The 27,044-nt window shown below is 35.9% G+C and overlaps 1 protein-coding gene across 1 annotated transcript in view; it reads right to left on the bottom strand.

Annotated features, from left to right (window-relative positions):
* Nucleotides 1-27,044, bottom strand: part of ERCC6L2 (ERCC excision repair 6 like 2) — a 135,931-nt gene that overhangs the window by 94,503 nt on the left and 14,384 nt on the right. The window contains exons 3-9 of the mRNA XM_037494857.2: nucleotides 21,085-21,207; nucleotides 9,359-9,552; nucleotides 6,892-7,053; nucleotides 6,337-6,544; nucleotides 4,570-4,710; nucleotides 3,500-3,613; nucleotides 2,201-2,320 (exon numbers count right to left, since the gene is read on the bottom strand). Of these exons, the coding sequence (XP_037350754.1) occupies nucleotides 2,201-2,320; nucleotides 3,500-3,613; nucleotides 4,570-4,710; nucleotides 6,337-6,544; nucleotides 6,892-7,053; nucleotides 9,359-9,552; nucleotides 21,085-21,207 (1,062 nt within the window). The remainder of the gene's footprint in view (nucleotides 1-2,200; nucleotides 2,321-3,499; nucleotides 3,614-4,569; nucleotides 4,711-6,336; nucleotides 6,545-6,891; nucleotides 7,054-9,358; nucleotides 9,553-21,084; nucleotides 21,208-27,044) is intronic.

The raw sequence follows: 27,044 nt of genomic DNA, 5'->3' as shown, positions 1-27,044 counted from the left end.
AGGACCTATACAAAGAAAACTATAAAACACTGTTAAAAGAATAGAAGAAGACACAAAGAAATGGAGAGATATCCCCTGTTCATGGATTGGAAGAATAAACATTATTAAAATGGCCATCCTTCCAAAGCAATATACAGATTCAATGCTATTCCAATCAAAATTCAATGTCATTCTTCAAAAGAAATAGAACAATTATTGATGAATTCATATGGAATCACAAAAACCCCGAATAGCCAAAGCTCTCCTGAAAAAAAAAAGAGGGAATGGAGGCATCACACTCCCAGACTTCAAAACTCTACTACAAAGCCATAATCATCAAAACTGCATGGTATTGGAACAAGAACAGACATACAGACCAATGGAAATCGAATAGAAAATCCAGAAATAAACCCACAGATTTATGGTCAACTAATCTTTGACAAAGGAGCAAACACTATGCATTGGAGCAAAGAAAGTTTGTTCAATAAATGGTGCTGGGAAAACTGGGTCGCTACATGCAAAAGAATGAAGCTTGACCACTACCTCACACCATACACAAAATCAACTCAAAATGGATTAAGAATTAGACATAAGACCTGAAACCATAAAAATATATAGAAGGAAATATAGGCGAAACACATACGTGATTTGCATATCAAAGACATCTTTACAGACACATCACCCAAAGCAGTGATAGTGAAGGCGAGATAAACAGCTGGGACTACATCAAATTAAAGAGCTTCTGCACAGCAAAAGAGACAATAACAAAAACTAAGAGAAACCCCACCAACTGGGAGAACATTTTTGCACCCAACACTAATGATAAAGGACTGATCACAAAAATCTGCAAAGAGCTGATGAGACTCAACAACAACAAAGAAAATAATCCAGTCAAAAAATGGGCAGAAGAGCTAAAAAGAAACTTCTCTGAAGAGGAAATGCAAATGGCCAACAGGCATATGAAAAAATGTTCAACATCACTTGTCATCAGGGAAATGCAAATCAAAACTACCATGAGATACCATCTTACACCAGTGAGAATGGCACATATTAAAAAAACTAGCAACAGCAAGTGTTGGCGAGGGTGTTGAGAAAAAAGGAACTCTTCTGCACTGTTGGTGGGAGTGCAAACTGGTCCAACCACTGTGGAAAGCTGTGTGGAGATTTCTGGACCTACTAAACATAGAGCTTCCATATGATCCAGCAATTCCACTCCTAGGTATTTACCCAAAGGACACAGAAACATCAATTCCAAAGAACACCTGCACCCCTATGTTTATAGCAGCACTGTTTACAATAGCTAAGCTTTGGAAACAACCCAAATGCCCAAAAATAGATGACTGGATCAAGAAGATGTGGTACATATATACCATGGAATATTACTCAGCATTCAAAAAAGATAAACACATGCAGTTTGCAGCAACATGGATGGCGCTGGAAGGGATCTCATGCTCAGCGAAATAAGGCAAAAAGAAAAAGAAAAATACCGGATGGTCTCACTCATAGCAGGAATCTAGAAAACTTAAATAAGGACCAGGAAAATGAATAAGTATAAGAAAGTGAAAAAAATCAACAAAAACTATGTACCAGAGACACTTTTAGGGGGGCAGGGGCGGGAGGGGAGGGATTGGGTCAGAATGGGGGCGCTGCAATTGTATGGGGAATATAACAATAAAATTTATTATCTAATAAAAAAAAAATGCTCAAAAAAAAAAAAACAAAAAAAAAAAATATATCCATAGGTTATAACTATCAGTCTCTGTTTTTTTGGTGCTCTCTAACAAAACAAGTAGTTTATTCATATTTAATACACGTCTTGCCCAACTGTGAACTCTTCAAAAAGTTCCTTTCTCTAAATCTGAGTTACTACCTACCTCCTCTCCTATTTGGCATTAGCATTTGTATTTTTGGTAGATTATTACCTTAAACATTTGCAGAGAAGCTAAGCTATAATATATGTGGCAATAGCATATATATTTTAAGAAGACATAAATCCAATACATCAATAAGGAAAGTTTGAGGTAGACTCGATGTAACTACTAATTGAGAATCTACCATATTCAGGATTTATAGCAGGTCAGTAAATGCTGATATTACACCAGTTGTATTCAGCCACCATTTCTTCTGAATAATTAAGTAGTTGGTTTCCCTGCCACAGAATTTAATAAATAGTTTGTGTATCATCCCATGTACATACACAACCTGAAAGAAGAACACTTACTTTCATTTTTCCACTGTATTTTGGATCAGAAAGTGTTTCAAAAGCAGCATCTTTGCTTTTCTGCACGAAGTCTGGGAATCTAGAAAATACTTGTTCACAAATCCTTTTGATAAGTGTTTCCTTAAGAGGAAAATTTAGAACAAAACAAATTTCAGTACAACACATTTTAACATTTATATATTGAAATTACATATGAAAATATCCATTTAGAAAGAACATATTACTTTGAAGATTTTGCCTTCTCTTAAGTCAGACTCAAAATACAGAAAACCTTAAACTGACATGTTAATCCCATGACTGATTAGTCATGAGATGACAATGGCTATAATTTTTATTACTACTTATTAAAAATTCCCAAAACAAAGAGCCAAATATGCGTCCAAAAGCAAACAACAGTTCAAAAAACATTAAATTCTTATTAAGATTTTAAATTTGCTTTTAAACAGCTATGAACTATACCACAAAAAATATATCATTAAATTAAAAAGCTTTAAGAAAGGTTTTTTTACTTACAATGTGCTTTAAAATATAAAATACAGGGCCTCCCCTGGTGGCGCAGCGGTTGAATGCTGGGCTGCGAAGCTGCCTCGCAGCCTCTGCAACGCCGGTTTGATCCCCGGCCACTGGCGAGGGTCCCACATGGCGCAGCAGACCTCTCCTGCCGTGCCTGCTGCTCCCCTCAGCAGTGTATTTCGTCAGTCTGCCTGTTCTGTTCCCCACTGTGGCTCTGGTGAATTCTCTCACCCTCCCGCACTTCTGACTGTACCCAGTGCTTGTATAAATAAATAAATAAATCTTAAAAAATAAATAAAATAAAATAAAATATAAAATACAATGGAAATAATCAAAGTAAATGATTGTATTTATGCCTAAACTTTTAAATTTCTGATTTGTTTGAAAAACATTCCCAATATTTAATAAATAGATTATTAAAAATCCTCTTCTTAATATATTCAATAAATGTAATCAGACATGTTATTGGTGGAACAGAACCACCTCATCAAATATCTAGTTTAGTGATTTTACCAAAAGATGTGAAAAAAATAAACATATGAACATTATTAGAGGCATAAAGAAATGACTGCTTTAATTTAACCTTAACATTTCTCATGTGGTCAAAAACCTACATGCATTTATACTCTTTAACACTTAAATTCAAAAAAGAACAAGTCAAGTTTTACTGTTGAATTGCATATAAAAAAATTAAATATATTTGGCTAAGAAATGTTATACCATATAGAAAGTATTCATACCAAACAGCATAATAGCATCACAAAGAATGTAAAAGTCAACCCAAACCTGTTGCTTGGAGGTGCTAGCAGTCTGCAGCAGTGCAACATGGTTAGCTACCTTCTGAAGGACTGCAAGGTAACTGAAATACAAGGTTTTCACTGTTTCACCATGCGAATTGGTCTGCAACCAGAAAAATACAGATTTAAAAACCCAAATAAAGGATTATCATGGTTATGTAACTACATACATCACAAAACATATTATAATTTTATTATTTGGTTACTATTGGCCATAATAAATTCTGAGAAAATGATGGTCATCTATTTATACAAAATATCCATGAAACAAGAATGTGGAATCATACTTTTGGTGAATCATAATACAATGATGTTTTTAATAAAAGAGTAGTATTGTAGTATTTATCCCCAGGATAGTCAGTGATAGAAATGCTGCTCTAGGAGGTTCTAAGATACAATAGCAGGGTTACATGGAAGTCTCTACTCTTTCCCCACGTTTACATTTCAAGGTTTTCGATGAAATTGGATTATAACAAAAGAGTGAAGTGGTTAAAAGCAAAAAATTAAATGAGAAATGGCATAAACATTACTCTGGATAAATACTTATTTAGGGTACATGGATATGCTGATGATAAAATAGATACAAAAAGGGCAGGAAATTTAGATAAAAGTATAAATAAATATTTGTATTTAAATTAAAAAACAATAATGTATTAATACACAGTTTCTATTACATTAACACTATATATCATATCATAATATTTTAAGCCTGCTATCACGGATGAAGTAAGTTTACTATTAGTCGATAATTAGAAACTTCCTTAAAATAAAATTTTAAGATCAAAGTACAATACTTCCCAATAAAAGTCAAAATGAAGCCTATCAATTACAACTACTTTCAAGGACTGTTTATTTTTTTAAGGCCATTTGAATATTGTATTTTGTTTTGTTTACTATGCGCTATTAAAAACTATTCTTATTTATTAAATTATGGCTTTGAGAGTTAAGAATTGTCTGTGGAAAAGTTATTTTATCTGCTATTTACTCTATCACTAAATAGAGTACTATGTAATCAAAAGCAAGATAGTAAAGAAGCAACACTATCTTTGAATCACTTGCCTTATAACAGCAATTTCGCCTTTTTCGACCACTGTTGCATGTACAAGGCTCAGAAGACTGAAGTATCAAAGTCACATCTTCTGATTCTAATACTGTCTGATAGACAGCTTTCTGAAAATCTGTAAGCGAACAATACACCATCTGCCAAGATAAAACACAAAGTAATTATTAGAATCTTTTATTACAATAATCATCTATTTCATATATTGTAACAGTGAAAATTGCTAATGCATTAATTTGTCTTTGAGACACATCATGATGACAATTTCTCCCAATTCTATCCCTTGCCACTACCCTAAACTATAAAGAATTATAATTTTATTTTCAAATAAGTCTCAAAGTTTTTTTTAATTAAAAGGAATCAAAATATGAAAAAAAAGCTATGTGTATACAGATCTTTCATATCCTTGGTTAAATTTATTTCTGATTATTTTACAAAGTTATTATTAAACATGTAATAACATTTATTGAACACTATAATTTAGAGCTCCCACATGACACAAGGACTATAATCATCATTTTTATTTAAAAGATAAAGAAACCAAAGTTGAAAGACTTAGCAAACTATTCAAGGTCACAAAACTCACATGTAAGAGAACTAGGATATAAATCCATGTATTTGATTTAGAGCTCAAGTGCTAAATCCCTTTGTACAACTCTCTGTTCTCATATTTATGGTTCATGATTCCTTCTGTTATAGACAACTAAATAGAATACATAAACCCACACAAAGTATTGTAAAAGATAGGAGTTCATATATTACTTCAATTCAATAGTGTATTCTGTTTAGCTCAAAAAGTCAACCTTGTATCAATTTCCCCAACTTTTATATAAACATCAGTTTTTCCCTTCAAAGTAATAATAGTATATCCTAAACTAAATTAGATTTAGTTTAATAGTAATTTATAGAACTTTTTTCTATTGCCTAAGTTAAAAGAACCACAAGATTAAGAAGTGTAAAAAATAATGAATACACTACTTTAAAAATACTATTAAGTTAAACTCTTCAAATTTTCTTAAACAACAGAATTGTAGATTTCCTATAAAATCTTAAAATTAGACTAGTCATGTAACCGCAAATAGCATTCTATTAGAAAAAATTCTACAATAAAAATATCTAACCACTTTGATCCTAGAGCTAGAATTAGGGTACCAAAGAATATACTGGTTACAGACAAGAGCAGGATAGAAAGGACTAAGTATGCACAGAAAATACATTAGAAAGAGAAGCTCTTTTTTCTTCACTGAGGTAGAATTATATCAAAAATCTTCTTGTACTAAAATAAGAGTTTAATGTAAACTAACAGGTTAGTAAAGTCAGTAAGGAAAACAACTGGGCTCGAAGTTTTCCAAAAATCTGCTTAACACTAAGTAAAAGGCAAAAAAATTATATCCTAAAATACCACAGGAGAGAGATTTCCCCTCAAAAAGAAAATTTTTTCAAGATTAAAATACAAGGGGCCTCCCTGGTGGCACAAGAGGTTAAGACGCAACCTATGAAGCTGTTCGCAGCCTCTGCAGCACAGTTCAATCTCCGGCCGGCCAGGGAGCAATCCACATGGCACAGCAGACCTCTCCTGACTCACCCACTGCTCCCCTCAGCAGTGTACTTCGGTCAATCTCCCTGTTCTGCTCCCCACTTTGTCTCTGGTCCCTGCATCTCTGGCCTGTTCCCCAGCTCTTGTATGAATAAATAAATAAATCTTAAAAAAAAAAAAGATTAAAACACAAGAAGAAATTAATAATATAGACCAATGTAGTTCTCACCCGGTCTTCCTTCTTAGGCAACTGATCCTTGATAAGCGTCTTGGTACGCCTGAGAAACCATCCGGACATCTTTTTTGCAAGCCTTTGCATGGCCTTTCGGCCTGTAGCTAGTTCTCTTTTTGTGGCTGTGTGTCTCTGACCATGTTCTACTGGGTCAGAAAATTGCTTCTTGAAGTGACTCCTGCTACCTAAAAGTCCTGGCACAGCCCTTTATAAAAACAATGAAATTATCTCTTTGCTATAAAAACTTGTAAGTCACTGTTTAATATAATAACGATAACAATAACAAAACAAGAATGATCTTCTTAATGACAATTTCAGTAATTAACCATAAGAAAAGGATGTAATTATAAATTAGCTAAGCTATCTTCTTTAGGGACTAGAAATAATACACAGAGGTAGATTTTTCATGTGATTCTACTCTGGTATATTGTGTTTGGAATCAAAAACTTCTATAAATGAATAACTTTTTTCAGAAACTATAAATAAGCAAACAGGCAACATTAAAGAAGTATTACTTAAGTTTCCCAAAAAGTATAAAATATTTTCTCTCACCAGTCCATAACACACCACAGTTCTTTCATGTTGTTTTGAAGAATGGTTCCAGTGAGACCGACGCGGACTTTACATTTTAAAGCTTTCATCACTTCTGTCACTCTAGCCTTTGGATTCTTGATTCTATGAGCTTCATCCACAATTATAGCTGACCATTCCAAACTATAAAGTGAGGAAAAAGTAGGAAAACATGGGAGAAACTCTACCTTTCTTATCTGCATAACTTTCACAGAGCCTCTTCCAAAGTTTTGTAGTTTTCCCTTTCTTTACTCTGATGATTCCATAGGATTCTCAACTATTATATTAGTTAAATTGCCACACACAATGTACATGGAGAAAAAAGGATGTAAAGATAGGTAGACTCCCTTAAGAACAAAGAGAAAGAGGAGGAAAAACCCACAAAATTTTAAAAACGGGGAAGAAGATGAACAAGATAAAAGTGGAAAAAATAACACCCTATATGTGAGTAGTGGAGAAAGTCAAGAAGTAATCTGATTCATATTACTGAACTCTTAAAAGCTGGGAACCTCACCATCATTTACAATCAGGGAAATGCAAATCAAAACCACAACAGATATCATCTCACACCAGTAAGAATGGGCCCCATTGGAAAAATATCGGATGGTTTCACTTATAGTAAGGATATAGGAGAACCAAATAAGACATCAGTGTAAAAAAATAGTAACAGTACAAAATACAACAAAGCAATTATAAATCAGACAATTATAAATTAGAGACATACTGCAGGGGAGGAGGAGGGAGAGGGACCAGAGGGTACACGGGAAGAGCACAGGGGACTGAGGTGATGGTGCATGGGTAAATTGGTGAAGGAAATTCTATAGGGACTACACCTGAGGGGGTGGGGAGAAGCAAATATTGTTTAAAAATGAACAATGATGTATAATATAAAAAAATAAAAATTTTAAAAAATAAAATAAAATATTTAAAATAAAATAAAATAAATTTAAAAACCAATAACAAATACTGGCAAGGATGTGGAGAAAAAAGCTCCCTCTTACATTGCTGGTGGGAATTCAAACAGGTCCAACCATTATGGAAAGCTGTGTGGAAGACCCTCAAATTACTAAATATGGATCTACCATATAATCCAGCAATTCCACTCCTAGGAATCTACCCAAAGGACACAAAAACATTGATTCAAAAAAGAGTATCTGTACCCCTATGTTTATTGCAGCACTATTTACAATAGGTAAAACCCAGAAACAACCCAAATGCCCAAAAAATAGATGGCTGGATCAAGAAGATGTAGTATCTATACATAATGGACTACTACTCGGCAATCAAAAAAGAGAAACTCATGCCATTCACAGCAACATGGATGGAGCTGGAAGGGATTATGCTCAGTGAAATGAGTCAGAAGAAAGAAGAAAAATATTGTATGGTTTCACTTATACTAGGAACATAGGGAAACTATACAAGGGATGAGGGAAAAAAAGACAAAACTAGCAGTCAAACTATAAATTGGAGACATTCATCGGGGCTGGGGGGGGAAGGGATCAAAACAGAGGGAAGAGCACAAAGTTCCACTGTGTGATGGTGGTGGGAATTTTATGAGGACAACACCTAAGAGGAGAAATCAAACACTGTATGAAAATGAACAACAATGTAAACATAAAATTAAAAAGAAAAAGCTAGGAACCAGTGCACCAGAAGTCTCCAGAAATTGGGGAGATCTGCTCAACAGATCTAATGTGATCTAACTAATATGTCTCCTGCATACTAATCCCTTCTTCACAAAATAGCCCAGTCAGGTCACAAACCAGTTTATTTCTTTTGGATACTTGCAGACCTGAAACAGTGGTTGTCAATATGCGTATGTAAATTTTGTCACTCTACATTCACAACATAATTAAAATCATTCATGAAAATCACTCTTAGTCTCAAGGTACCATAGCTATAAAAAATTTTACATGTAGGCCTCCCCTGGTGGTGCAGTGGTTGAACGCTGGGCTGCGAAGCTGCCCACAGCCTCTGCAGCGCCAGTTCGATCCCCAGCTGCAGGCAAGAGTCCCACATGGCACGACAGACCTCAACTGTCTCGCCCGTTGCTCCCCTCAGCAGTGTTTTTCATCGGTCTGCCTGTTCTGTTCCCTGCTCTGGCTCTGGTGAATTCTCTCACCCTCCAAGCTTCTAAATGTTCCCAGTGCTTGTATGAATAAATAAACAAATAAACAAACAAACAAATCCTTTTAAAAAATTTACATGAGTTTTAGGACAGACTTATTCTTTGATAGGCATTGTTTGTTGAAGTAATAGAGAAAATAGAATAAGAAACTATGGAAACTCTGATGCAGGTTTTTCCTCAGAAAATAATCATTATAAACTATTTCAGTAATTCTGAAATGGAATTAAATCATGCTAAAGACCATCCAGAGATTGGACTGAAAAATCACAATATAAACATAATTAATGTACACATAGTATTTAATGTTTTGACTCCCATTACCTGTTAAGTTCATCCAGATATAAGCGCAGTGTTTCATAAGTCGTTAGAGCAATTTCACATTTTCTCTGCTTCACACGAATCAGTTCATTTTCCTTTTTGTTACCATGTAAAACAGAGACTCTGAAATATCCCCAGGTGTCCAATTCATCCCTCCAGTTGTAGAGAACAGAAAGAGGAGCAACTATTAAGAAAATCTAAAAGAAGAAGGAAAATATCCTGATATAATTTTTGAAAATGAAAATTACCTGTAGAACTATTCTTTCATTTTTGACACTAGTGTTAATAAGACTACATACAGTTGTGTAGTTAGATATAGCTGGACATAGAAGATCATCAAAAAATAGTTGTGGTTTCCTTGTCTTTTTCCTAGGACAAAATCAACACCTAGCCTTGTCCAAATGAAGAGCTAAGTTTTATAATCCCCCTCCCCGATCCTCACCCTTATTAAGGAGTTGAGAGATAAGAGAGAAGCAAGTCTCAAAAATAGATAAAACAGTATCATCTTTTCAAGGGCTTGGTGGGCAAAACAAATAAGCAAAGCTGGCCAGGTATTTTTCTTGAAATTTATGGTCTTCTGGAGCTTGCTTTCTTTTTTAATTTCCCTAATCCATTTCCTCTCTTTCTCTCAAATACTGCCAGTTGAAGACTTGGAAGATTCACTGCAAATCAAAGCAATTAAAAGAAAACCTCTACCTTGCTTACCATTATATCAATAAATAAATTTATTCATTTCCATATATTCTGTTTTCCTGCTTGTCACCATGAACTGTCCATGTTCTCATTAAAGACAACCCCTAGACTTATATAGTGGCTCCCATTACTTCTTGCCAACCTAAAGTCAGTGCTGACAAAATTTCCCTTTCTCACCTACATGATTAACTTTTCCTTGGTCTATTCATCTACAAGCAAACATGTTCCAATATTTCCCAGGGTTAAAAAAGAAAATACAGGGCATCCCCCGGTGGCGCAGCAGTAGAGCGCTGGGCTGCGAATCTGCCCGCAGCCTCTGCAGTGCCAGTTCGGTTTGATCCCCGGCCGCCAGCGAGGGTCCCACATGGCGCGCAGACCTCTCCTGCTGCCCGCTGCTCCCCTCAGCAGTGTATTTCATCAGTCTGCCTGTTCTGCTCCCAGCTCTGGCTCTGGAGAATCCTCTCACCCTCCCGCGCTTCTGACTGTACCCAGTGCTTGTATAAATAAATAAATAAAGCTTTAATAAAAAAAGTTTAAAAAAAAATAAAATACAAAGAAACCTTTCCCTTAACTCTATCTCCCTCACTCTAGCTTTCCCCCATTACCTCACTTCCCTTTACAACAATGATCTTTAGTGTAACAGTGACCATGTAGGGCATGAGCAACTTTACAGAAGCCAGGAATGCCTGCCTCCCGAGCAGCACTGGGAGGCTTAATGGCAGCCATGGTTTCCCAGCTCACTGGCCAGCATGTGCAGGGTGCAGTCTGTGCTCCTCTTAAAAATGCCAGAATTGTTGATGTGTTGGATTACATTGATTGATTTTCGGATGTTGAACCATCTTTGTGTCTCTGGAATAAATCCTACTTGGTTGTGGTGAATTATCTTATGGATGCACTGTTGGATTCTGTTGGCAAGGATTTTGTTGAGGATTTTTGCATCAGTGAAATATAAAAACCATATGATAATATCCATAGATGCTGAAAAAGCATTTGACAAAGTACTACACCCATTTATGACAAAGGTCCTTGAAATTCTCGGGATACAAGGAACATACCTCAACATCATAAAGGCCATATATGACAACCCTACAGCCAATATCATTCTCAATGGTGACAAGCTGAAAGCATACCCATTAAGATCTGGAACAAGACAAGGATGTCCACTCTCACAGATGCTTTTCAACATAATACTAGAAGTCCTGGCCAGAGCAATAAGACAAAGACATAAAAAGAATCCAAATAGGCAAGGAAGAAGTCAAACTCTAGCTGTTAGTTTAAGATATGATAATTTACATAGAGAACCCCAAAAACTCCACAGAAAAACTAATTAAACTAATCAATCAGTTTAGTAAAGTGGCAGGATACAAAATCAACACACAAAAATCAATAGTCTTTCTATACACAAACAATAAATCTGAAGAAGAAATCAAGAAAACCGTTCCTTTTATTATTGAAACAAAAAATATCAAATACTTGGGAATAAACCTAACAAAAGGAGTAAAGGACCTATACAAAGAAAACTATAAAACACTGTTAAAAGAAATAGAAGTAGACACAAAGAAATGATAAGACATCCCCTGCTCATGGATCGGAAGAATTAACATTATCAAAATGGCCATCCTACCAAAAGCAAGCTACAGAATTCAATGTTATTCCAATTAAAATATCAACGTCATTCTTCAAAGAAATAGAAACAATATTGATGAAATTCATATGGAGCCACCAAAAACCCCAAATAGCCAAAACCCTCCTGAAAAAAAAAGAAGGGAATGGAGGCATCACTTGCCCAGATTTCAAACTATACTACAAAGCTATAATAATCAAAACTGCATGGTATTGGAACAAGAACAGACACATGGACCAATGGAACCAAACAGAAAACCCAAAAATAAACCCACAGATTTATGGTCAACTCAAAATGGATTAAAGAACTAGACATAAGACCTGAAACCATAAAACATATACTAATCAAAATCAACAAACAACTATGAATCAGAGACACACTATCGGGGGTGGGGGGTGGGGAAATGAGGCACTGGGGTCAAAATAAGGGGGTTGCAATTATATGAAGAATATAAAAATTAAAAAAAGAAAAAAGAAAAAAAAAAGCCAGAATTGGAGGGTGTTTCCCCACCTGACATTCACCCCAGTGTGAGGGTACCTGCTGGGGCCCTCTCTGTCCACAGAATTCACTGCCTCCAGTCAGTTCCTAAAGTGGCTGGCAGTGGAATCCCCCCAACATACCACACTGGGGCATCCGGGGGCTACAGTAACAAAGTCACCACATGCCAGAGCAAGCTCCAGCAGTGGATGCAAACCCCAAGCTCCATAGCTCCTGGTCCAGGCTGCTTGTAGGAGTGTTGAGCTCTGCTGGGGCTGCTTCAGCACTGCAGCTCCCTGGAGCCACAGGCAGAAAGGCCTGTGCAGTGCCAGGCCAACATAGTAGGTCCGTGGCAGAGCCCACACTACAGTGGCTGAGACCCATGTCCCAGTGCTACTACAGGTCCTCCCCACACCCTGCATTGTTGTAACTGTCTCCTGCTGAAGGGGCAGCAGCTGGTCCAACTAAGGCCAGCTGCAACAATCAGACAATTAGAGTAGAAAATGGTCCCATCAGGTTTGTAGGGTGGGGGACCCTGAAAAAGGACAGAAGGCAGAGCAAGAGCTAGATTGATTCCCTCTGCTTGCAGCAACTGAGGAAAGGAGGATTCTCTCCTGGCTTCCAAAGAAGAGGGATTCTGCAGATGGCCTTCAAGAGAAGCCGCATTGAGAGGGTGACTTAATCTCTGTTGGATTCCACAGACCTGCCTGTATAGAACTCCAGACTCCACAGACCTTTACAGAGACCAAGCTGCTGCACCTGACTCTGGCTCTGCCTCTGACATCACCTGCAAGGAGCATCACTGCTTTTGGCCTGGTGTCTTGAAGACTGTTGGCTGTTGATTCATACCAATAGCTCACAAAGAACTGTAGCACTGCTGACAGGTAACCAGCACACTGTTTCCAGTCACCTTTGAGACCTGTCACTGCTTCTGGTCATTTGGCACAGCCTCCCAGTGCTGTTGCCTCCGTTGTTGTCCTGTCCTAAGTCCAGCGCTGTCCAGCCTGGCCTTCAGACTGTGGTATCACCTCAGCAGCCTCATCTGTGAGCACATCCAACTGCCACTGTGATTTGTATTCTGATACACTGCTGACCAGTGTGCCACCAGCTCCAGGCCCTCATTGATAGAACAGCACCATCTAGCATGAGTGGCCTTTGTTTGGAACTACCAGACACTCGAGACACTATCTGGAGTGAGATAGTCAGCCACTTGTGGCCTTAGAAACTATTTGTTACCACATCTACTGCTTGTTAAATAAATTCCATTGTTGTTTCCTGAGCCTGAATGGTCTTGCATTTATTGGCACATGACTGAGAACCCATAGACAGTGAACTGTCTTCCTCCTTTGAACTGTTCTTTAGCACTATTTTGTGTATTGTCTAATCAGGAGTTACCAATATACAGTCTCTACTCATTCTCCTCCCATCTCTCTTAAGCTTATATAAAAAGGTGTTCTGACCTAAATAAAATAAACCCTCCAAAGAAACCTGTCCTTGTCAAGATTCCTGACATGTCTCTGTTTAGTATTTACATGTTTCAGGGTTCCACTGATCTGTCCTGTAATAATCCCAACTCCTTTTACAATCAACCTTACTAGTAAGGAGGTTCAGTCAGTAAAGATAAAATCTCCCAACAAAGAAAGTTAAGAATAAGATGACTTTGGGGCCTCCCCAGTGGTGCAGCAGGTTGAGTGCTGTGCTATGAAGCTGTTCACAGCCTCTGCAATGTGGGTTTGATTCCCGGGCGGCCAGGGAGAAACCCACATGGTGTGGCAGACCTCTCCTGCCTCGCCTGCTGCTCCCCTTAGCTGGTGTCTTCGGTCCATCTGCCTGTTCTGCACCCCACTCTCTCTGGTGAATTCTCTTACCCTCCCGCGCCTCTGACCTGTACCCCAGTTCTTGTACAAATAAATAAATCTTTCAAAAAAAAGAATAAGATGCCTTCATTGGTAAATTCTACCAAACATTTAAAGAAGTATCATCAATTTAATGCAAATATTTCTAAAAAATATACAAGGAAGGAACACTTTCAAACTTATTTTATGAGATTAGTATTACCCTAATACCAAAAGCAGACAAGAACACCACAAGAAAAGAAAATTAAGGTTAATACTTATGTTGAACATAGATGTAAAAATCTTCAAGAAAATATTAATAAAAAAATAAACAGTATATAAAGGGATCATACACCATGATCAAGTGGGATTAATTCCTGGGATGCAAGGATGGTTCAATATATGCAAACTAATAAATGTGATATAACACATTAACAAAATGAAGGACAAAAATTACCTGATTATCTCAACAGGTGCAATAAAAGCATTTAACAAATATCGATACACTTTTTTTAAAAAGCTTTATTTATTTATTTATACAAGCATTGTGTACAGTCAGAAGCACGGGAGGGTGAGAGAATTCACCAGAGCTAGAGCGGGGAACAGAACAGGCAGACTGACAAAGTACACTGCTGAGGGGAGCAGCAGGCGGCAGGAGAGGTCTGCGCACCATGTGGGACCCTCACCCAGGGGCCGGGGAACGAACAAGCACTGCAGAGGCTGCAGGCAGCTTCGCAACCCAGTGCTCAACAGCTGCGCCACCAAGGAGGCCCAAATCAATACACTTTTATAATAAAACCCTTAACAAATGGGGCACAGAAATGTACTACAATATAATAAAGGACATACCTGACAAGCTAACAGTTAACATCATACTCAATGAGAGAAAGCTGACAACTTTTCTCTAAAACCAGGAACAAAATCAAAGATGCCCACTTTTGAAACTTTAACTCAACATAGTATCGGAAGTCCTAACCATAGATTAGGCAAGAAAGCATCCATATTGGAAATGAAGAAGCAAAACTATCTCAGTTTGCAGATGACTCTAATGGCTCAAAATAACTGCTAAATCTAATAAATGAATTCAGTAAAGTTGCAGAATACAAAACAATATACAAAAAGCAGCTGTAATGTATCTACTAGCAATGAATTATCAGAAAGATGAATTGATAGAATGATGAAAAGCAATGGCACAATAATTAATTAAAGGGGAACCAATCACTTAGTTCTTTGCTTCAAAGAAGCTAATTCTAACATCAGTATTCCCTTTCACTACATAGAGTGCTAAGTAGGGGAGGGTATGGGAAAGAATGGGACAGGAAGGGGAGGGAGTAGATAAAGAAAGGGAGGGGACAGAAAGGAGGGAGGAAGGGACAGAAAAACAATTAAGATAGCTATGAGCATACTTTATCACATTATCAAATAAATTACCTTACCTTCTCTATTCTCCCATTCTTACTAAAATATTTTAAATTGAAATGTTAAAAATATCACTTTTCTCTCTTTTCTATCTCTCCCCTCTCTTTTAATCATCATGAGTGATACAAGACATATGTAACTTTGTGCTATATTTAGAACCAAATACAAGTGACCCAGGACTAAAAATAAAAACTTAGTACTTGAACTCTTGAAGACTTAAAACACGTCAAGAATCATAATGATTTGGGGTGTAAGGGGTTTAGTGTTAGCACTATGAAGCTATCCCCCAGCCTTTGTAGCAGGAGTTCCATCTTCAGCCCACCAGGGAGCTACCTACATGACACAGCAGACCTCTCCCTCTCTCCCTCCTGCCCACTGCTCCACTCAGCAGTGTATTTCAGTCAATCTGCCTGTTCTGTTTCCCAATCTGTCCTGGTGAATGCTCTCACCTCCCCACCAGCATCTCTGGCCTGTATCCCAGTTCTTGTATGCATAAATAAATAAATCTTTTTAAAAAAAGGATCATAATGCTTTTTAGGATCAAATTGAATTTGACACTTATGCATTTGTGCTATAACAAATATAACAAGATTTAAAGTAACAATAATTATTATAAGCCAGTACTTCCCAAAATTTTACACTGAAATGGCCCTATTGATTGATATGAATGAATAGGAACATCACACAATATAACAGATTACACTTATGCATAAAAGACTGCTTTGAAATTTATGGAAAGTATTTCATTACCATAATACAAAATTTCATAAAATCAGTGGCCCCAGCAGCCAAGACACCCACCCAGATGATGGCAGGAGGTGCCAGAGGTCACACTCACCAGCCCCATTCACTGGGACAACCCATACCTCACCCAAGTAAACACCTACAAGAGAGGGAGAGAAAGACTCAGGCTCAGCAGAAACCCCATCTATTGCAGAGTAAACCTGAAAACAAAATTGGGGAGAAAGAAAAACACAAATGGTCAAACAAGTCCTCAGGGGAAAAATATACCACAGAATGAAAATCAATCTTCAGAACTCAGCAACAGTGACTTGGAAGAATTTTTCTTCTTGTCAGATGAAAAATTCAAAATTTCCATAATTAAGAAACTCCAAGAATTTGAATAATACAAAACTCAGAAAAACAGATCAGAGATATATGAGATGATACAGAAAAGGAAAAGGATACTATGATATTAAAAAAAAAAAAAGAATACTATGATAAACATAATGAAAAAACAGAAGATCAATATTGAAACTTTAAGAAAACAAAGGAATGCAGGATATAAAGAGATCAATGAAGGAGATAAGAAATTCTGGAAAAAGCCAGGAAATAGAATAAACAATATGGAAGAGGGCCTCCCTGGTGGTGCAGCGGGTTGAGTACTGTGCTGTGAAGCTGTCCACAGCCTCTGCAGCACGAGTTTGATCCCCAGATGGCCAAGGAGAAACCCACATGGCATGGCCGACCATTCCTGTCTCGCCCACTACTCCCCTCAGCAGTGTTTTTGGTCGGTTTGCCTGTTCTGCTCCCCGCTGTGTCTCTGGTGAATTCTCTCGCCCTCCCATGCCTTTGGCCAGTATCCCAGCTCTTGTATAAATAAATAAATTAATCTTAAAAAAAAAAAACCAATATGGAAGAACAAATCAATACTCTCAAAGGTACATATACACAAAGAATCAAAGGAAAAAGGAAAAAGAATGGGGGGGGGTGGGAAACACTATCCTGAAAGACCTGGGTTAAGAGAAAAATCAAAGAAGAAATAAAAAATAGCTTGAGACAAATGATAATGAGGACTCACACTTCCAGAACACACTTGGCACAGCAAAAGCAGCCTTAAGAGGAAAATATATAGTAATACAAGCTGACATCAAAAAACAAGAAAGAACCCATAGAAACAACCTAATTTCCCATCTTGATGAATTAGAAAAGAACAAAAGAAATCTCAGAAAAAGAGTAGAAGAAAGGAAATTATATGAATTAAGGCAGAAACAAATGAAATAGAAATAAAAAACAGTCCAAAAGATCAATGAAACCAAAATGTGGTTCTTTGGGAAAAAATAAACAAAATAGACAAACCTCTAGCTAGACTCACAAAGAAAAAGAGGTAGAAAACGCAAATAATAGGATCATAAATAAAAGAGAAATTATAACAGACACAGCAGAAATCCAGAGGATCATTAGAGATTACTATGAACATTTCTATGAAAACAAATTCAACAATCTAGACAAGACTGACCACTTCTTAGAATTATACATTGACCCAAGCCTCAACATAGAAATAGAAAACTTGAACAAACCAATTACAAGCAAGAAACTTCAAACAGTAATTAAAACTCTCTCCAAAAACAAAAGACCAGGACCAGATGGTTTCAAAAGCAAGTTCTACCAAACATTCAAAGATGCCTATCCTGCTAAAACCCTTTCAAAAAACTGAGAAAGAAGGAATACCACCGAATATATTTTATGAGACCAACATCACAGTAATACCAAAACCAAAGACAACACAAAAAAGGAAACTACAGACCAATCTCCCTAATGAACACAGATGCAAAACTCCTCAATAAAATCTTAGCAAACTGAATCCAATAATGCATCAAAAGGATAATAAACCATGATTTAAAAGGATAATAATGCATCAAATAATGCATCAAAAGGATAATAAACCATGGGATTTATTACAGGAACATAAGGATGGTTCAACATCAGACAAACAACATAATTCACATCAACAAAAAGAAAAATAAAAACCTTATGACTGTATCAATAAATGCTGAGAAAGCATTTGATAATATTCAAATCCATTTATCATGAAAGCCTTCGAAAAACTTGGGGTAATGGAACATAAAGTCATATGTGCCAAACCCACATCTAACATCATTTTCAATGGTGAAAAGTTGAAAGCCTTTCCATTAAGATCTGGAACAAGACAAGGATATCCTTCTCAACCAATGTTTCGCAATGTAATACTGGAAGTCCTAGCTAGAGCAATTAGGCAAGAGAAAGACAAAAGGAATCCAAAGTAAAATCCAAATCTAGAAGTAAAGCCATCATTTTTTGCAAATTATATGATAATATATAGAGAACCCTGAAATATCCACAGAAAAGCTAATTAAAACATTTATAAATCAGCTTAGCAAAGTAGAAAGTTAAAAATCAATACACAAAAATTCAACAATCACCCTAAAGAGGATAAAATTAAGAAAACTATCCCATTTATAACTGTACCCTCCCAAAAAATTAAATAACTGGAAATAAACCTAACAAATGAAGTGAAGTAACTATATAAATTATAAAACATTGTTAAAAGAAATAGAAGACACAAAGAAACGGAATGACATTCCCTGCTCACGAATAGGGGAATCAACATTATCAAAATGGGCATCCCATCCAAAGCAATTTACATATTTAATATGATTCCAATAAAAATTTCAATATCTTTCTCCAAAGAAATGGAACAAATTCACATGGAATCACAAGCTAAAATTCACATGGAATCACAGGAAAACCCAAACAGCCAGAGCTTTCCTGACTAAAAGGGGGAAGAATGGAGGCATTACACTCTCAGACTTCAAACTACACTACAAAGCTATTAAAAAAAAAAACATAGTACTGAAAGAAAAAAAAAAAAAAGACACATAGACCAATGGAATCAAATTGAAAGCCCTTAAATAGAACCACACATATATAGTCAACTAATACATGACAAAGGAGCAAAAAATGTACACTGGAACGAGGAGCTGGGAAAACTCGACTGTCACATGCAAAAGAATAAAACTAGACTACCATCTCACATCATACACAAAAAATCAACTCAAACTGGATGAAAGACTTGGATGTAAGACCTGAAACCATAAAATAGAGAGAGGAAAACACAGGTAAAACACTCCATGATGCAAACTTCAGAAACATCTCCAGAACAAAAGAAAACAAAGGAGAATTATAAAAGACTGAGATTATATCAAACTAAAAAGCTTCTGCACAGCAAAAGAGACAGCAACCAAAAGGAAAAGACACCCTACTCAATGTGAGAAAATATTTGTACACCATATCTTATAAGGGACTGATAACAAAGATCTATAAGGAACTTAGACAACAAAAACAAAGGAAACAACACAATCAAAAAATGGTCAGAAGATCTAAAAATTCACTCTACAAAGGGGAAATGCAAATGGCCAACAGGCATATGAAAAACATCATTTTTTTTATCAGAGAAATACAATGCAACAATATCTCACACCTGTGAGAATGGCACACATTAAAAAAAAAACCAAAAAAAAAAAACAGAAACAACAAATGCTGGTGAGGATGTGGTGAAAACAGGAACACTCCTAAACTGCTGGTGGGAATGTACACTGATCCAGCCACTATGGAAAGCTGTGTGAAGATTGCTCAAAACACTAAAAATGGAACTACCATATGACCAAGCAATTTTACTCCTAGGAATCTACAGAATGGACACAGAAACACTAACCTAAAAGGAAACCCACATGCCTAAGTTTATTGCAGCACTATTTACAGAAGCAAAGATATGGAAACAACCTAACTGTTCTAAAACAGATGATTGTATCAAGAAGATATGGTATATATACACAATGTAATACTACGAAATGACCAAAAAAGATAATATCATGCCATTTGTGGCAACATGGATGGAGCTGAAAGGGATAATGCTAAGTGAAATAAGTCAGAAGGAAAAGATAAATATCCCATGGCTTCATTTACATGTGGAATATACAGAAACAAGGGGGGTTTCCTAACAAAGGGTTAGGAAAAAGACAAAACTTATAGATCTGATGCACACAGTAGGGGTGAGGGTAGGAGAAGGGTCAAAATGGAAAGGAATAGTACAAGAGACTGTGGGAATGGATCATGGGTGCTGTGGTGGTGGGAGAACTACTGAAGAAACATTTCTACCGAGGGAAGAAATTAAATACTATCCAAAAAAGAATAATGTAAGAAAATAAATTAATTAAATAAAATCAATTTATCTTCATTTCTGTCTGGTTTCCTAGATATGAGGACATGACATTCAGATACATAAGTATAGGATACTTTTTTGCACCTCAATATTTTATTAGGATTATCAATTTCTTAATAAGAATAATGTATAAAGTATTTATAAATACATCTGCAAAACTGAATATGGACATGAACAGCTACAGTCACATGGAAAGAGAGATAAACTTAGACCTTAGTCTTTCTAACTTTAATGTTTTTCAAAGAACTAATTTCATATTTTCAAAGAAATAATTTTCATATTAGTGTGTTAAGCAACTTTAAATATCAAACATGTACTTTTTCTGATATGTACAACTGTTTCCTTTTTATTCTTACATATGGAAAATAATACAATAAATTTCAATTAAATTTTATATGCATATTCATGGAAATTTAACAAATTAATCAAAATAAGTCATGTAAATCCAGTCAAGCAAAAGAATGAAACCTAAAGAACAGTTTAAGCTAAAATTATATGTTGCCATTCTGAAAATCAATCATATTTCATTTAAGGACAAAATTGGTAATCCTTCAAAAATTAGGCCTATAAAACAAATGTTTTAATAATGTCTTTAAATTCATATGTTTTAAATTTTTAACATATTGTGTCATGTTAAAAAGTTTCTAAATGCTTATATAATACCACTTTCAAGAGTTATAAAATTTCTATGTATTCTTACCTTTTTTGCTGCAGAAGAAGTGGGCTCCTTTTTCATACTTCTTAATAAAAATGCTGGCATGTTATTTTCAATATCCTCACGAGTTCCCTTTTTATGTAAAACTGCAGCCAAAAATGAAATAACCTGTGCAAGAAGCAGAAACGTTCTCAATCACAGTACGTAATATACCACGATGGACAAAATTATAAATGGATTTGTTCGAGATAAAACATAATGTGAAATACTAGAACTAGTTTCTTTATTTGCATTAACAAATATATACATTACCCTTGAATACAGTAAAAGAAAAATTCTCACATTGAAATCTCTTCCATGATCAAGTCTACCCAATCAATGATTTTTTTTCTTGATTTCATGAATTGGGACATTACTTTCTTATTTATTTCTATTCCTATCCTCTCTTTGAATAAACTATGTATACACTGCTTTTCTACTTAGAAAGTAAAACTATTAAGGGGGTCATTATTGGCTCATGAATTTGTGATTCTGTTTTTCCAACAAATATAGGTGGAATGACAGGATGTTATTTGAAGGGAGATTAAGAAATTTATTAATATGCAAACCATTTTGAAAACCAGTTATTGTCCAAAAATCAAGTAAGACAAGCAGTCTTTGAAAAAAGGAATTATAAACTCATATAATGAAAAGCAAGAAATATTTAATCAATTGGACTTTGGTTCAAATTTTAACCTTAGTTGCTTGGCAGATATGTGAACTCAGGCAGGTTAGTTAACCTCTTTCAATCAATAATCATGAATATGTGAAAATATTAAAAATAATATTTGCATGGTTGCTTTAAAGATAGGGAAGGAATATATGAGATCTTCATATGGAAGAAAAGAGTGATTCATTACTTTAGAAAAATAAATTATGCAAATATTAAAAACAATGAAAAATGGTGAATGGTAAGGAAAATAGTGACTTTAACATGGGTGTAGATACCTACAATCTGAATCCTAAATATTAGAGGAAAATGAATGTAACCAGAGAGGTATTTGAAGAAATAAAGGTTGAAATTTTAAAAACTGGTCAAAAAAAAAAAAAATCAAATCTTTTATTTCAGATCTATTAAGAACATCAAGCCAGGGCCTCCCCGGTGGCACAGCGGTTGAGCGCTGGGCTGTGAAGCTGCCCGCAGCCTCTGCAGCGCGACAGACCTCTTCTGCCATGCCCACTGCTCCCCTCAGTAGTGTATTTCTTCTCAGCCTCCCTGTTCTGTTCCCCGCTCTGGCTCTGGTGAATTCTCTCACCCTCCCGCACTTCTGACTGTACCCAGTGCTTGTATAAATAAATAAATAAATCATAAGGGGAAAAAAAAAAAAGAACATCAAGCCAAAAAAGAAAAAGATAAAATCCCCATGAAAAACTGCACAAAACTGCTTCATGAAAAACTGCAGAAAACTTGAGACAGAAAAAAAAAAATCTAACAGCAGCATGAGGAAAAACAACAGATAACCTATTTAAAAAAAAAAAAAAGCAACAATTACAGATACAGCTGACTTTGCAGCAAAAAAAATGGAAGATCATATTAATAGAATGCTAGTTTAAAGTGCTAAAGAAAATAAAAACAACCTAATATTATATCCTGTAAAAATATTGTTCAAGAATGAAGATGAAGATATTTTCAGATTTTATTATGAAAAGAGCCACAATAAAGCAAAGAAACTAAAGGCTATTTTCAGACACAAGAATAATGATCATACACAGAAACTGATACAGAGAAAAACTGAGAGCAACAAAATTGGCAAATACATAGAAAATACATATGTGTTGATACCATGAAGCAAAAGTGAAATGTTTTGTGGCATCAAGTTACAGAAGAATTCAAAGATGTAACAACAATTGTATATGAGTCAAAAAGGACAGTATAGTTATAATATTCTGAGGATCGTCTGTTGTTCAGGAGGAAATAAAGGTGCTAATTTATATTACATTTGATAAATCAAGGATGCCTATTGTACTCTCAGAAGTAATAGCTGGGAAATACAAAATGATAATAGAATACTACTAAATAGTCTATCCACAAGGAGGCAAAACAGAGGAAGAAAATGAAAAGAGACAATATACAACAAATAGAAAGCAAATAGTAAAATAGTAGATTTAAATCCAAATATATTAGAAAGCACATAACATGGAAGAGAACTAAGTGCTTTTATTAAAGACTGTCAGGCCCCCAAAACATGTTTTTTATTCATTAAAAAACATGTAAAACGAGGGATAAAAATATAAAGTAAAATGAAAAAAAAAAGGATAGTCCATGCAAACAAAAACCATATAACCATTATGATATAACCATTAGAGAAATATGAACACATAAGTATAAACCTTCCACAGAGCAAAATAAGGTTCAAACAGCTTCATCAGCAAAGTCTACCCAAAGTTTAAGGAAAAAAAAAAAATGCCGGTCTTAAAAAAAATCTTCCGTGTTTTAAAGAAATGGAGAACTGTTCTCAACTCATTTTATGAGTTTAATAAAACCTTGATAAGAAAACCTGTAAAAAATATTATAATAATGCAGGAGATTTATAGTCCAATTGCTGTTATATTGAAGCAAAACTCTAAAAATACTAGCAAATGGAATGCAAAAATATAAAAAAGAGATAATAAAACAAAACCAAGTTATGCTAATTCTGGGAATCCAAGTTTGGTTTAGCCTTCGAAATTTAGTATTAGGGTAGGTAAGTATATTAGATCGTATACTTAGTTTTCCTAATTGTTCTATAAATTCAGCAAAATTCAATACAATTGAACCCCAAACTAATCAATATCTGAACAGATTTGTTAGTGGAATGTGACAAACCGAGTAAAGCTTTACATGGAAATTTAATGGGACAAAAATAGACAAGGGATAGCAAGAAAATGATTAACAAAAAAAACTGATAAAAAGGACAGTTAAATTTAACAATGATACAGAATAGAAAGATCAGAAACAGACTCATACACATATGAACAAACAATTCAATTTAAAAATAAATAAATAAAAATGGCCAGAGTACTTGTATCTTTGTCAATTCAGGGTGCTAGAACAAATTACCACAGAGTGGGAGGCCCAAGCAACACGTTTATTATTCACAGTTCCAGAGGCTAGGATGTTCAAGATCAAGGTACTGGTAGATCTGATGTGTCTGGTGAGAGCCCACTTCCACATTTGCAGAGGGCAATCTTGCCATTGTATGCTCAGATGATGAAGACCAGACAGAAAGCAAATTCTTTCCTGTCTCTTCTCACAAAGGCACTAATCCTATCATGAGCGCTCCGTATTTCTAATTCTCTCCCAAAGGCCCACCTCCATCTCCAAATACTATTATATTAGGATTTAAAGTTTCAAAACATGGGCCTCCCTGGTGGTGCAAGGGGTTAAGCACCATGCTATTAAGTAATCCACAGCCTCTGCAGCATAAGTTTGATCCCAGGCCTGCCAGAGAGCAACCTACATGGCACAATAGACCTCTCCTGCCTCGGCCGCTGCTCCCCTCAGCAGTGTATTTCAGTAGATATGCCTTTTCTGCTCCCCACTCTGTCTCTGGTGAATCCTCTCACCTCCCCACATCCCTGGCCTGTATCCCAGCTCTTGTACGCATAAATAAAAATTTAAAAATAAAAAAATAAGTTTCAAAACATGACTTACAGGGGGGAGAAGAGGATTACAAACATTCAGTTTATAGCAACTTGAACATGAGAAACAGAAAATTTCATATATTTCTAGCAAATATGTAAAATGGTGCAACCACTATGGAAACGGTATCAGTTCCTCAAAATAATTAAATACAGAGTAACACCAGTAGTTCTACATATATATATACACACACATACACACATACACACACAAGCAAAATGAAAGCGTATGTCTACCCAAAAACTTGTACATGAATGTTTACAGCAGCATTATTCAAAATAACCAAGAGGTGGAAAAAACCCAAATGTCCACCAAAGAATGAATGAATAAACTATGGTATTCACATACACACAGTCATAAGATGAATGAAGTACTGATAGAGGCTACAAGTTGCATAAACCTCAAAAACATTACATAAAATGGAAGAAGCCAGACACAAAGGTCACAATTGTATGATTCCCTTTATATGAAATATTCAGAAAAGGCAAATCCATAGAGACAGAAGGCCAACTAGTGGTTGCCCGGGGATAGTGCAAGAGGGAAATAAAGAGTGATTACTTAATGAGCATGGATGTGTTCTGTGGTGATGAGAAAGTTTTGAAACTAGAGAGATGGTGGTTGCACAACACTGTGAATGCACTTAAATGCCACTGAGTTATATAGCTTAAACTGGTTCGTTTATGTTATGTGAACACTACCTCAATAAAAAAAAATGTACATGTGCCTTGCATTTTTGAGAATATATTTGTACATTATAGTATAATCAAAATAATTTTAGACCTTAAGAAAAGTGAAAAAATATATGCAAAATGTCAAATTAATATGCATAAATAATGAAAACAGATGGAAGAGATTTTTGTTAGCATCATTCCATTGAGTCCTAAGGAGGCATTATTCTCTGTATACAATCTTGTATATAATAAAGTAGATTTTCAGTAAATTGTGTTATCTAAATGGTAATAAAATATGAAATACAAAAATGGTAAAAACTTGTACTAAGTTTTAAGATATTTTAACAAAATTTACATATCTTTTTTTTTCCCAAAGATTTATTTATTCATGCATACAAGAACCGGGGTACAACCAAATGTGAGGGAGGGTGAGAGGATTTACCAGAGACAGAGCAGGGAACAGAACACACAGACCGAGTAAAATACACTGTTGAGGGGAGCAGCAGCAAGACATGAGAGGTCTGCCACGCCATGTGGGTATCTCCCCCGCCGACTGGGATCAAACCTGCACTGCAGAGGCTGCAGACAGTTTCACAGCGCTGTGCTCAACCGCCTGCACCACCAGGGAAGCCCCAAAATTTACATTTCTAAGCCACATTATATAAGGAAGTGTAATGCAGTAATCATGGTAGACTTTGGAGTTTGATGAACCAGCTTTACTGTAATTATGTGACCTTGGACATAATTTCTCCATAAACCTCAGCTTTTTTTTTTTTTTTTAAAGATTTATTTATTTATTTATACAAGCACTGGGTACAGTCAGAAGCGCAGGAGGGTGAGAGAATTCACCAGAGCCAGAGCGGGGAGCAGAGCAGGCAGAAGGACCGAAACACACTGCTGAGGGGAGCAGCGGGCAGCAGGAGAGGTCTGCAGCCATGTGGGACCCTCCTCCGGTGGCAGGGGAGCAGATGGGAATCAAACCAGCGCTGCAGAGGCTGCGGACAGCTTCGCAACCCAGCGCTCAACTGCTGGGCCACCGGGGAGGCCCAAACCTCAGCTTTTTAAATCAATAAAATGGAGGCAATAACATCTAATTAAATTGTATGTTTAATGGAAAATGTCTATCATAGAACCTGGCACAAAGGGCTTATTAAATATAAGAACCATGTGATTATCCAATTCAACATAAAATTTACTAATGCATTTTTAAAAATATATTTATTACAACTATTACATGAAAGATATACTTCCATGCTCCAGCAGTTTGAAATCCAGGTTGACTTGGTGGGGAGCAGAAGTGGGAGGAAAGGAGATGAACTGAGGAATTATGACTGAGAAGAAACAAAGTGATATACAGAAAATAAAGATATTGAAGACTTTAAGAAACTGATATGAGCAAAATGGCTGGATGTTCCACAAATAACCGAGTTTAAGCAATAGACAGCTCAATATTATTAATATAACCTCAGTAAAAGATCTCTGATAAATGTCCACAATTTCTTCTTTATATTGTTTTAGTTAAATAAAATTATTTATGCTTCATTTTTAAAAATATGTACTTGGGCCACCCTGTTGGCACAGCAGGTTGAGCATAGTGCTGTGAAGCTGTCTGCAACCTCTGCAGCCTCTGCAGCACAGGTTCGATTCCCGGCCAGCCAAGGAGATTCTGGCGC

This window comes from Talpa occidentalis, unplaced genomic scaffold (genome assembly GCF_014898055.3).
Source record: "Talpa occidentalis isolate TD23 unplaced genomic scaffold, MPIMG_talOcc4v2.1 talOcc4.7, whole genome shotgun sequence".
Taxonomy (NCBI): domain Eukaryota; kingdom Metazoa; phylum Chordata; class Mammalia; order Eulipotyphla; family Talpidae; genus Talpa; species Talpa occidentalis.
This window is presented reverse-complemented; position numbering and strand designations above follow the sequence as displayed.